The sequence below is a fragment of the Xenia sp. Carnegie-2017 genome, unplaced genomic scaffold (assembly GCF_021976095.1).
Source record: "Xenia sp. Carnegie-2017 unplaced genomic scaffold, XeniaSp_v1 HiC_scaffold_44, whole genome shotgun sequence".
NCBI classification, from domain to species: Eukaryota; Metazoa; Cnidaria; class Anthozoa; order Malacalcyonacea; family Xeniidae; genus Xenia; species Xenia sp. Carnegie-2017.
The window spans coordinates 273,698-289,691 of record NW_025813509.1 but is presented as its reverse complement, the minus strand read 5'-3'; the positions used below and the strand labels follow the sequence as shown (position 1 = coordinate 289,691).

General features: G+C 33.6%; 3 protein-coding genes across 3 annotated transcripts in view; all 3 read right to left on the bottom strand.

Annotated features, from left to right (window-relative positions):
• The window catches only part of LOC124456230, a 156,674-nt gene that overhangs the window by 68,497 nt on the left and 72,183 nt on the right, over positions 1–15,994 (bottom strand). The window lies entirely within an intron of this gene.
• On the bottom strand, positions 1,046–10,371 carry LOC124456243 (the record flags this gene model as incomplete). The annotated part of the gene is made up of 2 exons (XM_047006727.1): positions 10,355–10,371; positions 1,046–4,446 (listed from the first exon to the last, which is right to left on the bottom strand). A coding segment is annotated over exon 2 (3,393 nt), but the record flags the coding sequence as incomplete, so codon positions are not given.
• Positions 10,256–15,994, bottom strand: part of LOC124456250 (brefeldin A-inhibited guanine nucleotide-exchange protein 1-like) — a 21,105-nt gene continuing 15,366 nt past the window's right edge. Inside the window, exon 19 of the mRNA XM_047006738.1 lies at positions 10,256–10,445. Within this exon, the coding sequence (XP_046862694.1) occupies positions 10,356–10,445 (90 nt within the window). The 3' untranslated portion in view covers positions 10,256–10,355. The remainder of the gene's footprint in view (positions 10,446–15,994) is intronic.

The window sequence follows — 15,994 nt, the reverse complement described above, 5'->3', positions numbered from 1 at the left end:
CTTACGACCATCAACATCTATGTACAATTTTCTCAAAAGGTTTTTGAATTTACTATTAAAGTTTGAGTTGATGTATTTATTCAGGAACATTAAGTTTTAAAAATTGAATTCTGTTTTTTAAACTGTCAACAATAGCTAAAGTTCCTGTATTGGAATGCATAGTTATATGAGACATAAAATAACCGTCGTTAACTTCAGCGCAAACTTTACCACTCTTTAAATCTACAGCAACCAATGACGATAAAGACACTCCAATGCAATAAGATTTGTGTATGATTAGGTTGGAGTACAATGAAGAGCGATTGACATCATGCAAAATCGCATTCACATCACCATTCCTGTGAAAAGCAATTACATAAATGCCCATATTTATTGAGCCTTTGCAAAATGCTATGACTACCTGCTTACTATCACTTATACAGCAGTTGAACTTTATTTCATTTACAGTTAAACTTAGTCGAGAAAATTTTTTAATGACAGCTGTTATGGGTATTTGTGCAGTATGCCAAGGTTTCAAGTAAAGTTCATTGTTGGTATTTCTCCATTTCCATAATGTGTATTCTGTTTTGTTTACAGTTAAAATAACAGAATTATCAGGTGATACAGCAGCTGCTTTAAATTTTGAACTTTGGGCAGGAAGTCTTTTGTTGTATTGTATCTCACCCTTGGTAATTCTAACAACTTGAACAAACTTTTCTTCGTCAATACAAACTAAGACATCACCAAATGTTAAGATTTTTAAGGGTTTAAATCCAATGTTAACATGCTTTGCTTGAGTAGAATCTACAAAATTTTCAGACGAAGTTGATATCTTCATAAGATGATCTGAACCATCCCATATCCACAGTAAACCATTCGACCACCAACATCCTAATGCATTCTTCAGTTGCATTGGTACGGTTTGAATAACAGTGCAACGTTCAATGCTCCAAATATGAATGTTGACGTGGTCACCAACAGCGAAAGCAGCAAAAAAAGATCCATCCGGAGAAAAACAACAACATTTAAATTTAAATTTCTCAAAGATAAATGAAGGTCTCCAAAGATGATCAGTTTTGTAAATTTTAAGCTTGTAAAAATACGGCAGAACGTAAAATTCCTTAAACGAGATTGAATGGACTTTGTTAAGAGTCCTAGCAACACATGGACACCAAACATCTGGTAAACAAAACTCGATTTCTCCTTGATCGTTGTATTTTGTCAACTGAGTGATTTCAGAAAACTTTCCATTCTGTCTTGTATGATAAAAAATACAATCACGATAATGGTGGGTTGTCGATGAATTTGAACATTGTGAATATTTATTTTCTCTTGAAAAAATATCGATTGCCTTAGGGAATTCAAAAACATACAAAGTCTTGAAGAATTTTTCAACAAAGAACTCTGAATATTTATCAGTGCATTGTAGTTTTTGGTAATCAACAACGCAGCGTCGATCAATTCTTTGCAAAGTTAATGAATTCCATGCAGTGAACACTTTTGTAAATGCTTTCATGACAAGATAATCGTCTTTTTTCTTCTCTCCATTTTCTGCTGTAATAAACAAACCAGAATCCAAGAAAGAGCAACGATTAACGACATCATCTGACTGTAAACATAATAACAAACGTCCATTGTTAACGTCCCACAACTTTACTTCAGTAGATCCATCACTAGTTACCAGTCTATTTCCGGTAGGTGAAAAGGAGCAACAACAAATGTTTCCACGTACAAAACCAAATTTCATTAATGCTGGATGGTCATCGTCAAAGGTGTCATACATAAAGTTGTCTATATTATCTAAATTTTCCAACCTTGAATCATCGAGTGCATTGCCTAGAGTGCATCGTTGTTTAAATTCTGGAAGTTCAAAAATAGATATTTGGCCATTTTCATATCCTACAGCAAGAAGTTCTTCATTGGACGACACACAAAGAGATGTAACGTTAGCACGCAAGGAGACAGTTAAATGATGATGGTTTGTTAAATACGTTGACTCTAAATCCTCAAACCAAACAAGCTTTCCTTGTTTCAATAAATCCCTTGCCAATAATCTTTTTTCGTTACTGCAATCAATTCTGTTTGCAATAGTTTGTAAATACAAAAAGTTTTTAACATACATCGCATATTTAAATGTCGCAAGCAAGTCAATTAATACTTCTTCAAGTACATCTTTTTTCAAGAAAGTACGTCGTTCCTTTATGATTTCAAACAATTCAGACCTCATGGTTTTCATGTAAATGTCTTCCACACCCATTAACCTCGCACAAACCACTTTGACATCTACTGCCCAACTAAAGTCGACATTTTCGCTACATTCAATCATGTGATAGACTCCATTCTTCAAAGCATATTTAATCATAGCAGTGTTCATCTGATCTTTAAAAATGTTCATCGACTTAATTTGTTTAAACACTTTCTCACAAGCATGCCATAATGACTTATGTCCATTTTTTGGATCAACTGTAAACTCATGCTCTTCATAACCATCTGATTTTAACCAATCAACGAGAGACTTGTGATACACGGTCAAATAATCATCGTAAATTGGAAAAAATTGAGATAGCACTTCCTGTATTTTAATACGATCTTTAAAATTCATGTCATCAGAAAAACCTAAACACTGAAAAAGAAAACACAAAGGCAAAATACTTTCATAAGAAACCAACACTTGAAGACATTCCGTAAAGTTTTCATCGGAAATAACGGTTTTGGGTGTTGATAAAATTATTTCTTTCAATAATTTATTTAATCTCTTGAATTGTTCTGTGTAAAATTTACTCAACTTAGTAGGAACCAATTGTTTAATATTCTTGACAGTTAGCTCAGTTTTTTCTTTTTTTAAACTCTCTTGTGCGTGATAAGCGTACAGGAACGAACCCTCGCACTTTTTAACTAATAAACGGAAAGCTTTGTAATCGTCATCACTGCCATCACTGGCATCACTGTCATCACTGTCATCACTGTCATCACTGTCTTCGTGCCACTTGTCAGCAATGAAGAAATTACCCTTCAACTGATGTGTCAAATACTTGTGCAGGTCTTCTTCGTTGTTTTCATCACGAGGTTTTGTTGTAATTTCCACAGGATTCATGTCTTTCAACTCCTTTTGAACAGGAAGTTCTGGACGACTGGTGATGAAGATTTTAATCCATTTAGGCAGTAGGTCAAACTCTTTTGCAATCAATTCCAACAATTCACTTTTGCCATCAACTTGGCTTTCATCTAAGGCATCAATAACCAAAAGCATTGGTTCATGATCTTCCAATGAATGCAATGGATTATTTAATAAAACAATGAATTCATCGGTGATCGATTCTTTGGAATGGTTTCTCTTTAATTCTTCATTCAGTTTAGACTTGAAATCTGATATTGTATCACACATGCTACTAGCCAATGATTCTATCAATATTCGAGGATTTCTATAATTTGATATATTATATCTGCAGAAATGAGAAGCAGCAAGTTTCTTGTTTTCAGAATATCGTCGACACAACGCAGCAGCAAAAACACTTTTACCAACGCCTGGACCGGCAATCAAAATCATGACATTAGAAGCATTTTCACTTCTATCGTTAAACCAAGTGTCGAGTTTTTCAAATAACCATTGTCTAGTGCCTTCAAGGTATTTCTTGTTAAGATCTTTTATAAAACTATCAAACTTACACTTTCCAAGCTTCTCAAGATCAGAACATATTTTGTCCTGTTTCATTTCTCTCTCTCTGGTTACATCAGCTTTTGTTGCCATATCTTGTTTAATTTCTACTACATCAACTTTTTTTGGCATGCTTTCTTTGATTTCTTCTACTTTATTTTTTATAGCTTCAAACTCTTTTTTTAATTCTTTTACATTTTCGTTAGTTTTCTCCGCAACATTGATTAACTGTTGTTCTTTTCCATACCATTCTTTTAACATTTCAAGATAATTTACCTCATTGGGACTAAGGGGAGCTTCCTTTAATTCAACTATTTCAGTTTGTTGAATACCCAAACCAACCAATGCTTTTGAGATTTCATCCCACAAGCGCTCAAACGTACTGTCATCTACACTAGTTGTGCTTATGTGGCCATACACTTTGTTTCGATAAAACTTTATTCTTGCAATATTTGCTGAGATTGAAGTATCTGAAGAGGAAGGATTATCCCATCCACCATGCGGTGCTGGTAGACTACATGTGTTACGCAATAAGACAGTCAATAATGTGATGTCAAAGTTTTCAGTGTCAGGGTCACCAATTGACGGGTAAAGAAGATCCCATTGCTCATTCTTGATGACATTAAATTTCAAAGATGTTAGTGTCTTCTTTGTAGAGGGATCTTTAAGTTTATCAGCTAAACTTGATGGCTTCAATAAAGATTCCAGTGTTTTTTTTAAGGCTTGGGTTCCTTTATTGATTAAAAGTTTACTTATACGAGATCCGTTTACCTCAAACTTCAGTTTTTGTGGTGGTGAAGCCATTTTTCAAGCTAGAAATTAAGAAAGAGCTTGTGCAAAAAGCATCAATTTGCAATGTACAAAATGAGAACAAAATTAAATGGATTGATGAACAAATAGTATTGCAAGTAATTTTACAAATAATCCTTTTCTTTTTTTTATTCATTAAAAAATACGTTCACTCTTCTCAGTAGCAAGATCCAGTAGTTGATAGTACATCATGGAATTCAGCATCCAGTAATATAAACGACTTGACACAATAAATCAGTTGGGGAAAATAGTATCATTGGAAGTTTTGAGAAAGTACTAGGATTGGGATGGGAGTGTAATTTGGATCGCTTTGTATTTAGCCTCTGGAAGTTGGCTGAAAGAGCAAAGGCAATCATCCCAAGTAAACAAAATATACTAAGTATACTTACAGGATTATTTGATCCTTTACGTATTATATGTCCAGTTGTAGTTTGTGCTAAGTTATTGTTTCAGGAGCTGTGTAATAAGAAATCTGAATGGGATAGTAAGCTGAAAGGTGACAAGAAAAAACGTTGAAAGAGGTGGATACAAGATTTAGAGAGAGTCAGGAATTTAGTTGTGGCGAGATGTGTGTATGGTAGTTTACTTGGTAAGGTAAAGTGTTACTTGCATGGGTACGCAGATGCCAGCCAAAAGGCGTACTGTGTGGTCGTATATTGTGTGACAGAGATAAACGGTGCCTACCACGTAGAGTTGCTTCCGTCGAAAACAAGGATAGCGCCAAAAAATTGCAGACAATTCCCAGACTAGAAGTGATGTCAACTAGAGTATTAGCACAGTTGATGGACACAGTAAAGTTGGCCTTAGAAGTTCAAGTTCAATTTAATGGTACATACTATTGGTTGGACAGTATGATTGCATTGTGCTGGATCGGTAATAGGGGAGAATGGAAACAGTTTGTGCGCCATAGAGTTAACGAGATTTTAACATTGAGCAGGAAGGATAATTGGAAACATTGTCCGGGTGTAGACGACCCTGCGAACTTAGGTTCAAGGACAGTTACGGCATCACAATTAAAGGAAAGTGAACTTTGGTGGAAGGGATTGAAGTGGATTTCAGGTCCCCAGTGTGATTGGCCAATGCCAGAAGAGGTTTAAACTACAGAGGAACGTCTTGCGGAAGTCGAAAAGACAGTATTGGCTAACACACAGGTGGTAGATAAAGATTGTGTGATAAAATTTGGCAAAATTAGTAATCAAGAGAGACTAATACGGGTCATGGCTATCGTTGGGCGATTTGTAGACAATTTGAATGCAAGAGTTAAACACGGAACAAAGAGGACTGAAACATTGAAAGTGTCAGAGCTGATAATGGCAGAACGAGCGTTGATCACAATTGCTCAGAAAGAGTTAATGGAACTGTTACATGATAGCAACTACTATCATGTAATATCATTTATAAACTATTATATCATATTATAATTTCATATTTTTATATTTTAACTTAATATCTATTTTGCAATATCATTACTAATTAGGACATTATCTAGAAGCTTGCTTGCATGCGCTAGAAGCTTGCTTACATGCGTAAACACATATTTTAGAACCGCAACCGCATTTGTTGTTATTGTGGTTAACTACATGTAACGTAATGACTATGAGCAATTGGTTAGACAATTAAACATAGTAGAGCGTGATGGGGTAGTTAGATGTAAAGGAAGACTTGGCAATTCAGATTTAGAGCTAGAAGCTAGAGAACCAATTTTACTGCCTATGGATCATCACTTAACCGAATTAATTATTAAAGATTGCCACAATAAGGTTCATCATAGTGGAGTAAGAGCGACCTTAGTTCAGCTACGAGGCAAATATAGCTACGTACCACGAGATAGACAGATCGTGAAGAAGGTGATAGGAAATTGCATAATTTGTAGAAGACATCAAGGAGAGGTTTATAAAACACCAATCCAAGCGAATTTGCTAGATTTTAGAGCCCACTATTCACCACCCTTATCTAAAGTAGGAGTAGATTTTGCTAATCCATTGTTTGCAAAAGAAGATGGACAGATGGTAAAAGTATACACCGCATTATTTTCCTGCTGTGTTACAAGAGCAATTTAGCTTGATTTAGTTCATAGTTTAAGTGCACGTGTTTTTTTAAATTGCATGCGAAGATTTACTGCTAGAATGGGATAGCACCCATTGCTAAGGCTAGCACCCTTGCTAATAGTTTCGGACAACGCAAAAAGATTTAAAGCAACTGAGAAAGCGTTGAAGGGGTTTTATGGAAGTAAGGATATAAAATCATATTTGGAAGGTAATCGGTTGATATGGAAGTTTAATTTGGCGAGGACACCATAGTGGGGTGGATTTTTTAAAAGAATGTTAGCATTGGTGAAAGGTTGTCAGAGGAAGGTATTGGGTAACGTTAAATTGAACAAGGAAGAACTGTTAACAACATTAGTTGAGGTACAAGGTACGCTAAACTCTAGACCATTGACTTATGTATACGAAGATGAAATGAATGTAGATGTACCGACTCCTGCACATCTTATGTTTGGAAGAAGATTAAAATCTATTCCAGACGAAGGAATTCTGCATACAATAACTGACGAAGATGCAGGAGTGGTAAAGCATAGTTTTAGGTATCTAGCGAGATTGAGAAAGCATTTTTGGTGAAGGTGGAGGAAGGAATACTTAAAAAGTTTTAGGAGTGTCATAAGGTTCTCAAAGTAAAGGCTAGTTTGTGTCCGAAATTAGGTGATATAGTTCTTGTGTTTGAGGAAAGTTTGAAAAGAGGATTTTGGAAAATAGCGAGAATCGAGAGACTAATCAAGGGAAAAGATAATATAGTCAGAGCAGGGGAAGTCGAACTTGTTAGCAAGGTAAGGCCACTGCACATAAACAGGCCTTTTCAGAAACTTTATCACTAGAGATGGATGCAAAGGTATGTAAAGAAAATTCAGCGTCCTACATGTAGAAAATTACTTCATGCTATTCTTTCTCCCCATAGTTTTGAACAGGTTTTACTTTCCTTTACCATGCAGCTTATTGTCAATAGTTAGAAAGTTGGTATATAAATTTAGATATGATTTCTCATGCAAGTTTTGTCATACTTTATTGAGATGCCGCTTTAACTTATTTGTTATGACTGTAGTGAAATTCCAAACTATCGCTTAATTTCTTTAAAATTGCTTCCGTTATAGAAGTAAGACGACCGTGTGAACAAAATTATGCTTGCTTCAGTTCTTTACATGTCACATACTCAACCAAGGGATGAGAGATTTAATATAAACAACGCACCACATACATATCAGTTTACAAATGGTAATGATAATTCATACCTTATTGTAACATCAATCTTTTATCCATGTAAGTTTTGTTACATAAACACTTTTGAATAGCGAACGAAGATGAAAAGTGAGTCAGGATCTCCTTCAACAAACAGTATTAAAACACATTAATGACGTCTATGTCGAACATTCTAGTTATATAACTCAGTATACATCACTTACTAAAAACGATTGTTATAGAAATAAAAATACATAATTAAGAACCTCATGCAGAGTACATACTAACATTGAGATTAGTCAAATTCCAAAGGTCTACTGCTAAATCTTATAAAGTTTCACAAGTTTTAACTCAGGAATAGAGAATCGCCTATCTAAGACAGGATTTGAATGCCAATGATTATGACACGATTTTCGAAACTGTGAACGGATTTTTCCCTTAAATTTATAAAAAAATTCCATACATGTATATTCTTGCATGAGTCAGTTCATATTATAAAACATCTTTATTATTGAATAAATCTTTGTAAATCATGAATACATCTCAAACATCAGCTGCAAGAAATTGTAATTATTTATATGTTCAATAAAAACGCTGTAGATACAACAGTAAAGGATGCAATGAAAATAAACCTTAAAACTGTTATACAAACATGATCAAAAGTATAATTTTAAAAGCACACTGCGTTGCATGAATCAACATGCCACAAACATCGGTTCGGTCGCGTTCTTCCTCTTTGTAAACACATTCTTCATGTGTTTAACATTTGCTTATTTGTCAAATTTTCTTACTTTAAAAAAAATGGTTTGTTGTATACAACTATCAACATTTGGTTTGACACACAGGGATTAGTCAAAAGTGGCGTCAGTAAAGAAGGGAGGTGATGCATGATTGTACATGTGCCCCTCCCCACACAAATTTTTACAGATCCCTCTTTTTACATAGATAAGTATAGTTTATAAAGAAAAATCCAGCGTCATACATGTAGAAAATGTTCTCATGTTATTCTGCCTCCCCCATAGTTTTGAACAGGTTTTACTGTTCTTTACCATGCAGCTTATTGTCAATAGTTAGAAAGTTGGTGTATCAACTTAAAGATGATTTCTCTTGAATGTTTAGTCATACATTATCGAGATGCTTCAGTAGCAAATTTTTTATGTAAAGTTAGTAATATAGTTTCAGAATCTCGTTTTACTTTCGATAAATTACCTTGGTTTTAGAAATAAGACTTCATATATGACGACCGTGTGAACAAAATTATGCTTGCATTAATTCTTTACATTTCACATACTCAACAAACGGATGAGAGATTTAATATAAACAACGCGACCACATACATATTTGATTAAAAATGGCGATGAAAGTTGATACCTTATTGTAACATCAATTTTTTATCCTGTGAGTTATGTTACATAAACACATTTGAATAACGAACGAAGATGAAGAGTGAGTCAGGATCTCCTTCAACAAACAGTAATAAAACACATCAATGACATCTATGTAGAACATTCTAGTTACATAATTATGTATACATCACTAACTAAAAACAATTGTTATAGAAATAAAAATACATAAATAAGAACTTCATGCAGAGTACATAATAAGATTGAGATTAGTCAAACTCCAAAGAACTACGCTAAATCTTATAAAGTTTTACAAGTTTTAACTCAGGAATAGAGAATCACTTATCGAAGACAGGATTTGAATGTCAATGACTAAGACACGATTTTCGAATCTGTGAACGGATTTTTCCCTTCATTAATAAAAACTCCATACATGTATATTCTTGCATAAATCAGTTCTTATTATAAAAAATCTTTGTTATTGAATAAACCATTGTAAATCATGAATACTTGTCAAACATCAACTGCACGCAATTATAAATATTTATGATCAATAAAAACACTGTAGATACAACAGTAAAGGTTGCAATAAAAGTAAACCTTAAAACTGTTAAACAAACATGATCAAGTGTATAATTTTAAAAGCTCACTGTGTTTCATAAATCAACATCTCAAAAAAATAGATTCGGTTGCGTCTACCTATGTATATATACATTCTTCCTGCGTCTCATTTGCGTATTTTGCTAATTTTCTTACTTTCAAAATAAATTGTTTGTTCAATACAATTAACAACATTTTGCTAGACACACAGCGATTAGTCAAAAGTGGCGTCAGCAAAGAAGGGATGTGATGCATTATTCGACATGTGCCCCTCCCTACCTAAAGTTTTACAGATCCACCTTTTCCTATAGACAAATATAGTTTATAATGAAAAATTCAGCGTCCTACATGTAGAAAATGTCCTCATGTTATTCTGCCTCCTTCATATTTTTCAACAGGTTCTACTGTCCTTTACAATGCAGCTTATTGTCAACAGTTAGAAAGTTGATGTATCAACTTAAAGAGGATTTCTCTTGAATGTTTAGTCATACATTATCGAGGTGCTTCAGTAGCAAATTTTTTATGTTAAGTTAGCAATATAGTTTCAGAATCTCGTTTTACTTTCGATAAATTACCTTGGTTTTAGAAATAAGACTTCATATATGACGACCGTGTGAACAAAATTATGCTTGCATTAGTTCTTTACATGTCACATACTCAACAAACGGATGAGAGATTTAATATAAACAACGCGACCACTTACATATCAGATTAAAAATGGCGATGAAAGTTGATACCTTATTGTAACATCAATTTTTTATCCTTGTGAGTTTTGTTACATAAACACATTTGAATAACGAACGAAGATGAAGAGTGAGTCAGGATCTCCTTCAACAAACAGTAATAAAACACATCAATGACGTCTATGTAGAACATTCTAGTTACATAACTAAGTATTAAAGTATACATCACTGACTAAAAACAATTGTTATAGAAATAAAAATACATAAATAAGAACTTCATGCAGAGTACATAATAACATTGAGATTAGTCAAATTCCAAAGGACTACTGCTAAATCTTATAAAGTTTTACAAGTTTTAACTCAGGAATAGAGAACCGTCTATCTAAAACAGGATTTGAATGCCAATGACTAAGACACGATTTTCGAATCTGTGAACGGATTTTTCCCTTCATTAATAAAAACTCCGTACATGTATATTCTTGCATAAATCAGTTCTTATTATAAAAAATCTTTGTTATTGAATAAACCATTGTAAATCATGAATGCATGGCAAACATCAACTGCCCGCAATTATAATTACTTATGATCAATAAAGACAATGTAGGTACAACAGTAAAGGATGCAATAAAAGTAAGCCTTAAGACTGCTAGATAAACAAGATCAAAGTATAATTTTAAAAGCTCACTGTGTTGCATGAATCAAAATTTCACAAAAATAGATTCGGTTGCGTTCTTCTCTGTGTGTAAATACATCCTTTCTGTGTTTAACATTGGCTTATTTTTCAAATTTTCTTACTTTAAAAAAATGGTTTGTTGTATACAGTTATCAACATTTTGTTAGACACACAGAGATTAGTCAAAAGTGGCGTCAGCAAAGAAGGGAGGTGATGCTTGATTGGACATCCTATTCCTCCTACATAAATTTTCAGAGATTCCCATTTTTTCCATAGAGAAGTATGCTATTTCTCCTCTCCCATACTTTTGAACAGGTTTTGCTTTCCTTTTTTATGCATCTTATTGTCAATAGTTGGAAAGTTACTATATCAATTTAGATATGATTTCTCATGCATGCTTAGTCATACTTTATCGAGATGCCGCTTTAGCTAATTTGTTATGTCTTTAGTGTAAATCTAAAATATCGCTTAATTTTTCTAAAATTACTTCCGTTATAGAAGTAAGACGACCGTGTGAACAAAATTATGCCTGCTTTAGTTCTTTACATGTCACATACTCAATCTTTTATCCTTGTGAGTTTCGTTGCATAAACACATCTAAATTACGATTGAAGATGAAGAGTGAGTCAAGATCTACTTCAACAAGCAATATTATGAAACAATAATGACATCTATGTCACAGTATAGGGAACATACAGTAGGTCCACTTCATGTGCAACTGGCTGCTGTATATTTAATTAGATTACTGGCTGCCGTTAGGCATTTCATCATTCCTTTTGGTCAAAAAAAGCAATTGACTGGCTGCCACTATGGTAAGCACATGCGTAATAAGATATGTGTGTCACGAAAAATTTTAATAGAGTGGCTCTACTGTATGTTCTTCCATAGTGTGTCTATGTAGAACATCTCAGTTATATAACTAAATATACATCACTGACTAAAAACTATTGTTATAGAAATAAAAATACATAAATAAGAACCTCATGCAGAACATAATAACATTGAGATTAGTCAAATTCCAAAGGACTAGAGCTAAATGAAGAAAAAATTCACAAGTTTCAACTCAGGAGTTGAGGATCAACTATCTAAGACAGAATTTGAATGTCAAAGCTTAAGACAATATTTTCGTAAATGCAAATGTTTTTTTCATTTCATTAATCAAAACTCCATACAAATAGATTATCAAGTTTGAAAATTGGTAATTCAGGCATTTAGTACATAAAAAATGAAAGTATCTCCGAATTGTATAAAAATTATTTTATTGAGCTTTCGACTCGTTGCTTATAGCCTTCGTCAGAATGAGTAAATTATCTATATATACGTGCTTTCAGCTTGTAGACGCTTAGACCTCTAATTGGATTAGCGGGTGGGTTAATGTGATTGGATGGGGTGGAATGCATTGCCATGGGTTTTGGTGTATTGTGAATATGATATCGGTGTTAATATTATTAGAGTTTAATGTTGTAGTTTTGGTGTTGTTTGTAGTTTTTTTTGTCCTTTTTCTGTAGTTGTGAGTATATGATGGGTATGTCGATATGTCTATTTATTGTGTCGTTGTCTTTACTGGAGCAAGCTTCTTTAAATTCGCGTCCGTGTTTAGCCTGTGCACGTCCGAGTACTTTAGTTTCTGTCCAGTCGAATGTTTGATTGTTTCCGTGGGTATGTTCTGCCGGTAGTGAGTTCGGATCTCTCGTTTTATGGCGTTTTTGTGTTCTGTGAGTCTTATTTCGATTTTCTTTGATGTTTGTCCTATGTATTGTTTTCAACAGTCTTTACATGGTATCATGTAGATCGCGTCAGTTGTATCATTTTTTTTAAATAGATTATTGCATAAGTCATTTCATATTATAAAAAACCTTTGTTATTTAATAAACCATTGCAAATTATGAATAATTTTCAAACTCCAACTACACGGAATTATAGTTACTTATGATAAAAAACACTGCAGACACAAGAGTAAAGAATGTAATGAAAATAAGATAATGCTTATCTCTGATGTGTAGTAACCATTGAGTTCTATAAAACCTGGAGGGGGAACGTCAACAAAATTACTATAAATTATTAGCGCACGGCCGCGTGGTCAAAAACATGGCGGATTTTGGTGGTCAAAGTCAGCGGAAAGACGCGGCTCATGAAATAAAAATTTTGTCGCCCACCCTGATTTGACCACCACGATTGGGAGTATAGAAAATATCAAACTAAATTAAATACTTCACAACAAAAATCTTATTTAAGCAATTTCTCTGTAGTATGACTTTGGAAATTCACAAAACCTTTAAAATGAAGACAAATAATTTAGCTTGATTTGAAAACTACGACTAAAATGACTTATGACGCTTAAGAAAAGGTTGTAAATTTTGTGTTTAAAGCTTTAACTCTTTTCAATGACTTAAAATCATTTCACGCCTCGCAGAAACCCTCTACCGGTTCATGTGAACAGGCTCTTAGTTTACTGGCTGCCGTTTGCCATATCGTCAATCCTATTGGTCACACAATGAAATAGACTGCCTTCCAATATGGTAATCACATGCGTAATAAGATATGCGTGGCGCGAAAAAATTCAATGGAGTGATTTTTTCTTTGAAGATATGAAAATTCAATCTCTGCCAAGAATATTGGTTAGTTTATGCAAACTTTATATTTGACTAGAGATGGTACATAGTAATTCTCTCAGTAAATATTGATGTTATGCAAAGTTTTTCCTCCCATGACCACCCCTAAAGTGAACCTTTTAAACATGTCAAGAACTTCAGAAAAGTTATTTCTTTTTGTTTTTGAAAGTTAGAACTATGTTGACATTGCAATTTTAGTGGGGTGTCAATTTTAGGATTTTCGTCCCGGATTAAAGAATTGGCACATGTACCATGTTGTTTGTTGTGGTCAGTTTACACCTTCAAGTTTAGATTACTTCTGGCAAACGAAGTGCATACAAACTCTTATACAAGTAGTTCTTGACCACTAACTCATTCATTACACGTTTGTAATTGATCATGCGGAGTGCATAAATTAAATGTTTGTTACTTTTTCAAAACTTGACGTTACTAACGTTACTAACATCCATCTCATTGTTGCTAATACGTAACCCTGAGTTAGCATTGGTTAGTAACAAAGTGTTGCACTACGAGTCTACGACAAAGACACACTATGTTTCACCAATACCAATTTAAAGTCTAATCTCTAACGATAGAGTCTCACGTTTTCAAACGTCCTTCAATATTTGCTAAATTTCAACATTCTACGGTCGTTTACGGCATAAAAACAACAGCTTCCATTACTTAACTTTATAAAAGGTTATTTTATGCATTCACAGAAGCACAATACAAACAAAAATACATTAACGCCAAATTCGGCTTCTTTCTCATGAAAGACTAATTTAAAATCGAAATTCCCTTTGGTTTATTTTTCAAATTAGGCTTGTTTAAGTTTTTTTTGTCTTCTTTGAAAAATCAGAATGAAACTGTTTCCTAATTTTATCGAAAATACTCAAAATAGCTACGATGCCAAAAACAGTACGTTACTGTGTACAAAACAACGCAAATCCAAAAATTAATGTGTGTTGACTGTTGACAGACTTCCCAGTCTCAAAGTGACAACGTCTTTCAATTTGATGACATTGTGTCAACATGGACTTTAATGTCGTGCAGCGCACTCGTTATAAAGTTAAGATGAGTAAGATAAAGCTTGAAAACTTTTTTCAATTTATGTGGTAACAATCAATAAAGATGTTTTTTGCATATCGTTTTAAAAAGTGATGTGCAATTGTTTTCATTTTAGCTAAAACGATGTGTATATTGCACATTGCACACCGTTAATTCGCACAATGGCTGATACACTGCCAGAACAAAATTTAATGAAACATTAACATATTCACTTTAAGTCTTTAAGTATAAAAATGATATTCAAAACAAAGAATAAAAATATTTCAATTTTGTGCATCATCCATATTACCTATAACAAGCTATGTTATTGCTGAAAGAGATGTATAAACTGTTCCAAGATCAAATATTGGTAAATCCTCTTGAACCAAATTGCAAAGCTCTATCCAGTTTAGCTTTCAGTTCATCAAAGTTTTCATAACATGGAAGAACTAACAAATGAAAACAAGTTCTACTTTCTGGGGGCAGATTACGATCTTTTGTTCTGTCAATTTTGAGATGCAGGATTGCACCATTTGCAGGCAGTAAATCACACCCAGTCCAAAAAGACAACAGATCTATAAGATTTCCCCCTAGGAAAGGACAGGTATTAAAGTATTAATATAACTAGTACATCAAACAGTCAAATATTTAAGTTTTTTTGGAGAAAGCAAAGGTCCAATTTAAAAGCAAGAAAATATTACTTACATTGATATTGTTCAAACAGATAAAGTTACTGCTGCTCCAACATATAATATATAATCAGTTGTGGTGCAAATATTAAAAAGCAAACCATATTCACACAAAAAAACATACATAGACTGACTACAACCACTTACAAACTTCCCTGTATCTTTCTACCAAAACACTTACCACTAGTTGTCCCATCAATTAGATCAATGTATTGTTTCAAAAACAACATCAGTTGATTACAAGGAAGGCTTCTTCTTCTTCTTCAATAATTCTTTTTAAGTCGTCTTTATTAATAAGGGAAGCAGTTGATCGTGGAAAAGTTGTGGTTGAACAACATCTTTGTGTTTCTTCAAGAAATCAACCAGTCCAAACTTATTCATTCATTAGCTAGATCTTGCAACTCTGATTTTCTACGGGTAATGACAAAAATGAAAAATAAAATATTTGTCTTTTCACACCACCATTCAGCCTCAATGGAGTCTATGCTACGACCAAAATATAATGATAATCCCATACATGGAACTTGATATAATGATGTAAGTACTTACTGTGATCCAACAATGATGAAACTTCCTCTTCAATGTCTCCCTCAAAAACACTTACAGCTTTTTCTATGACAGTATCATGAAGGTCAGGAAACATTTCATGCAGTTCAGACATTAATGGAGTTCCAGAAAAACTTGCCTGATAAAA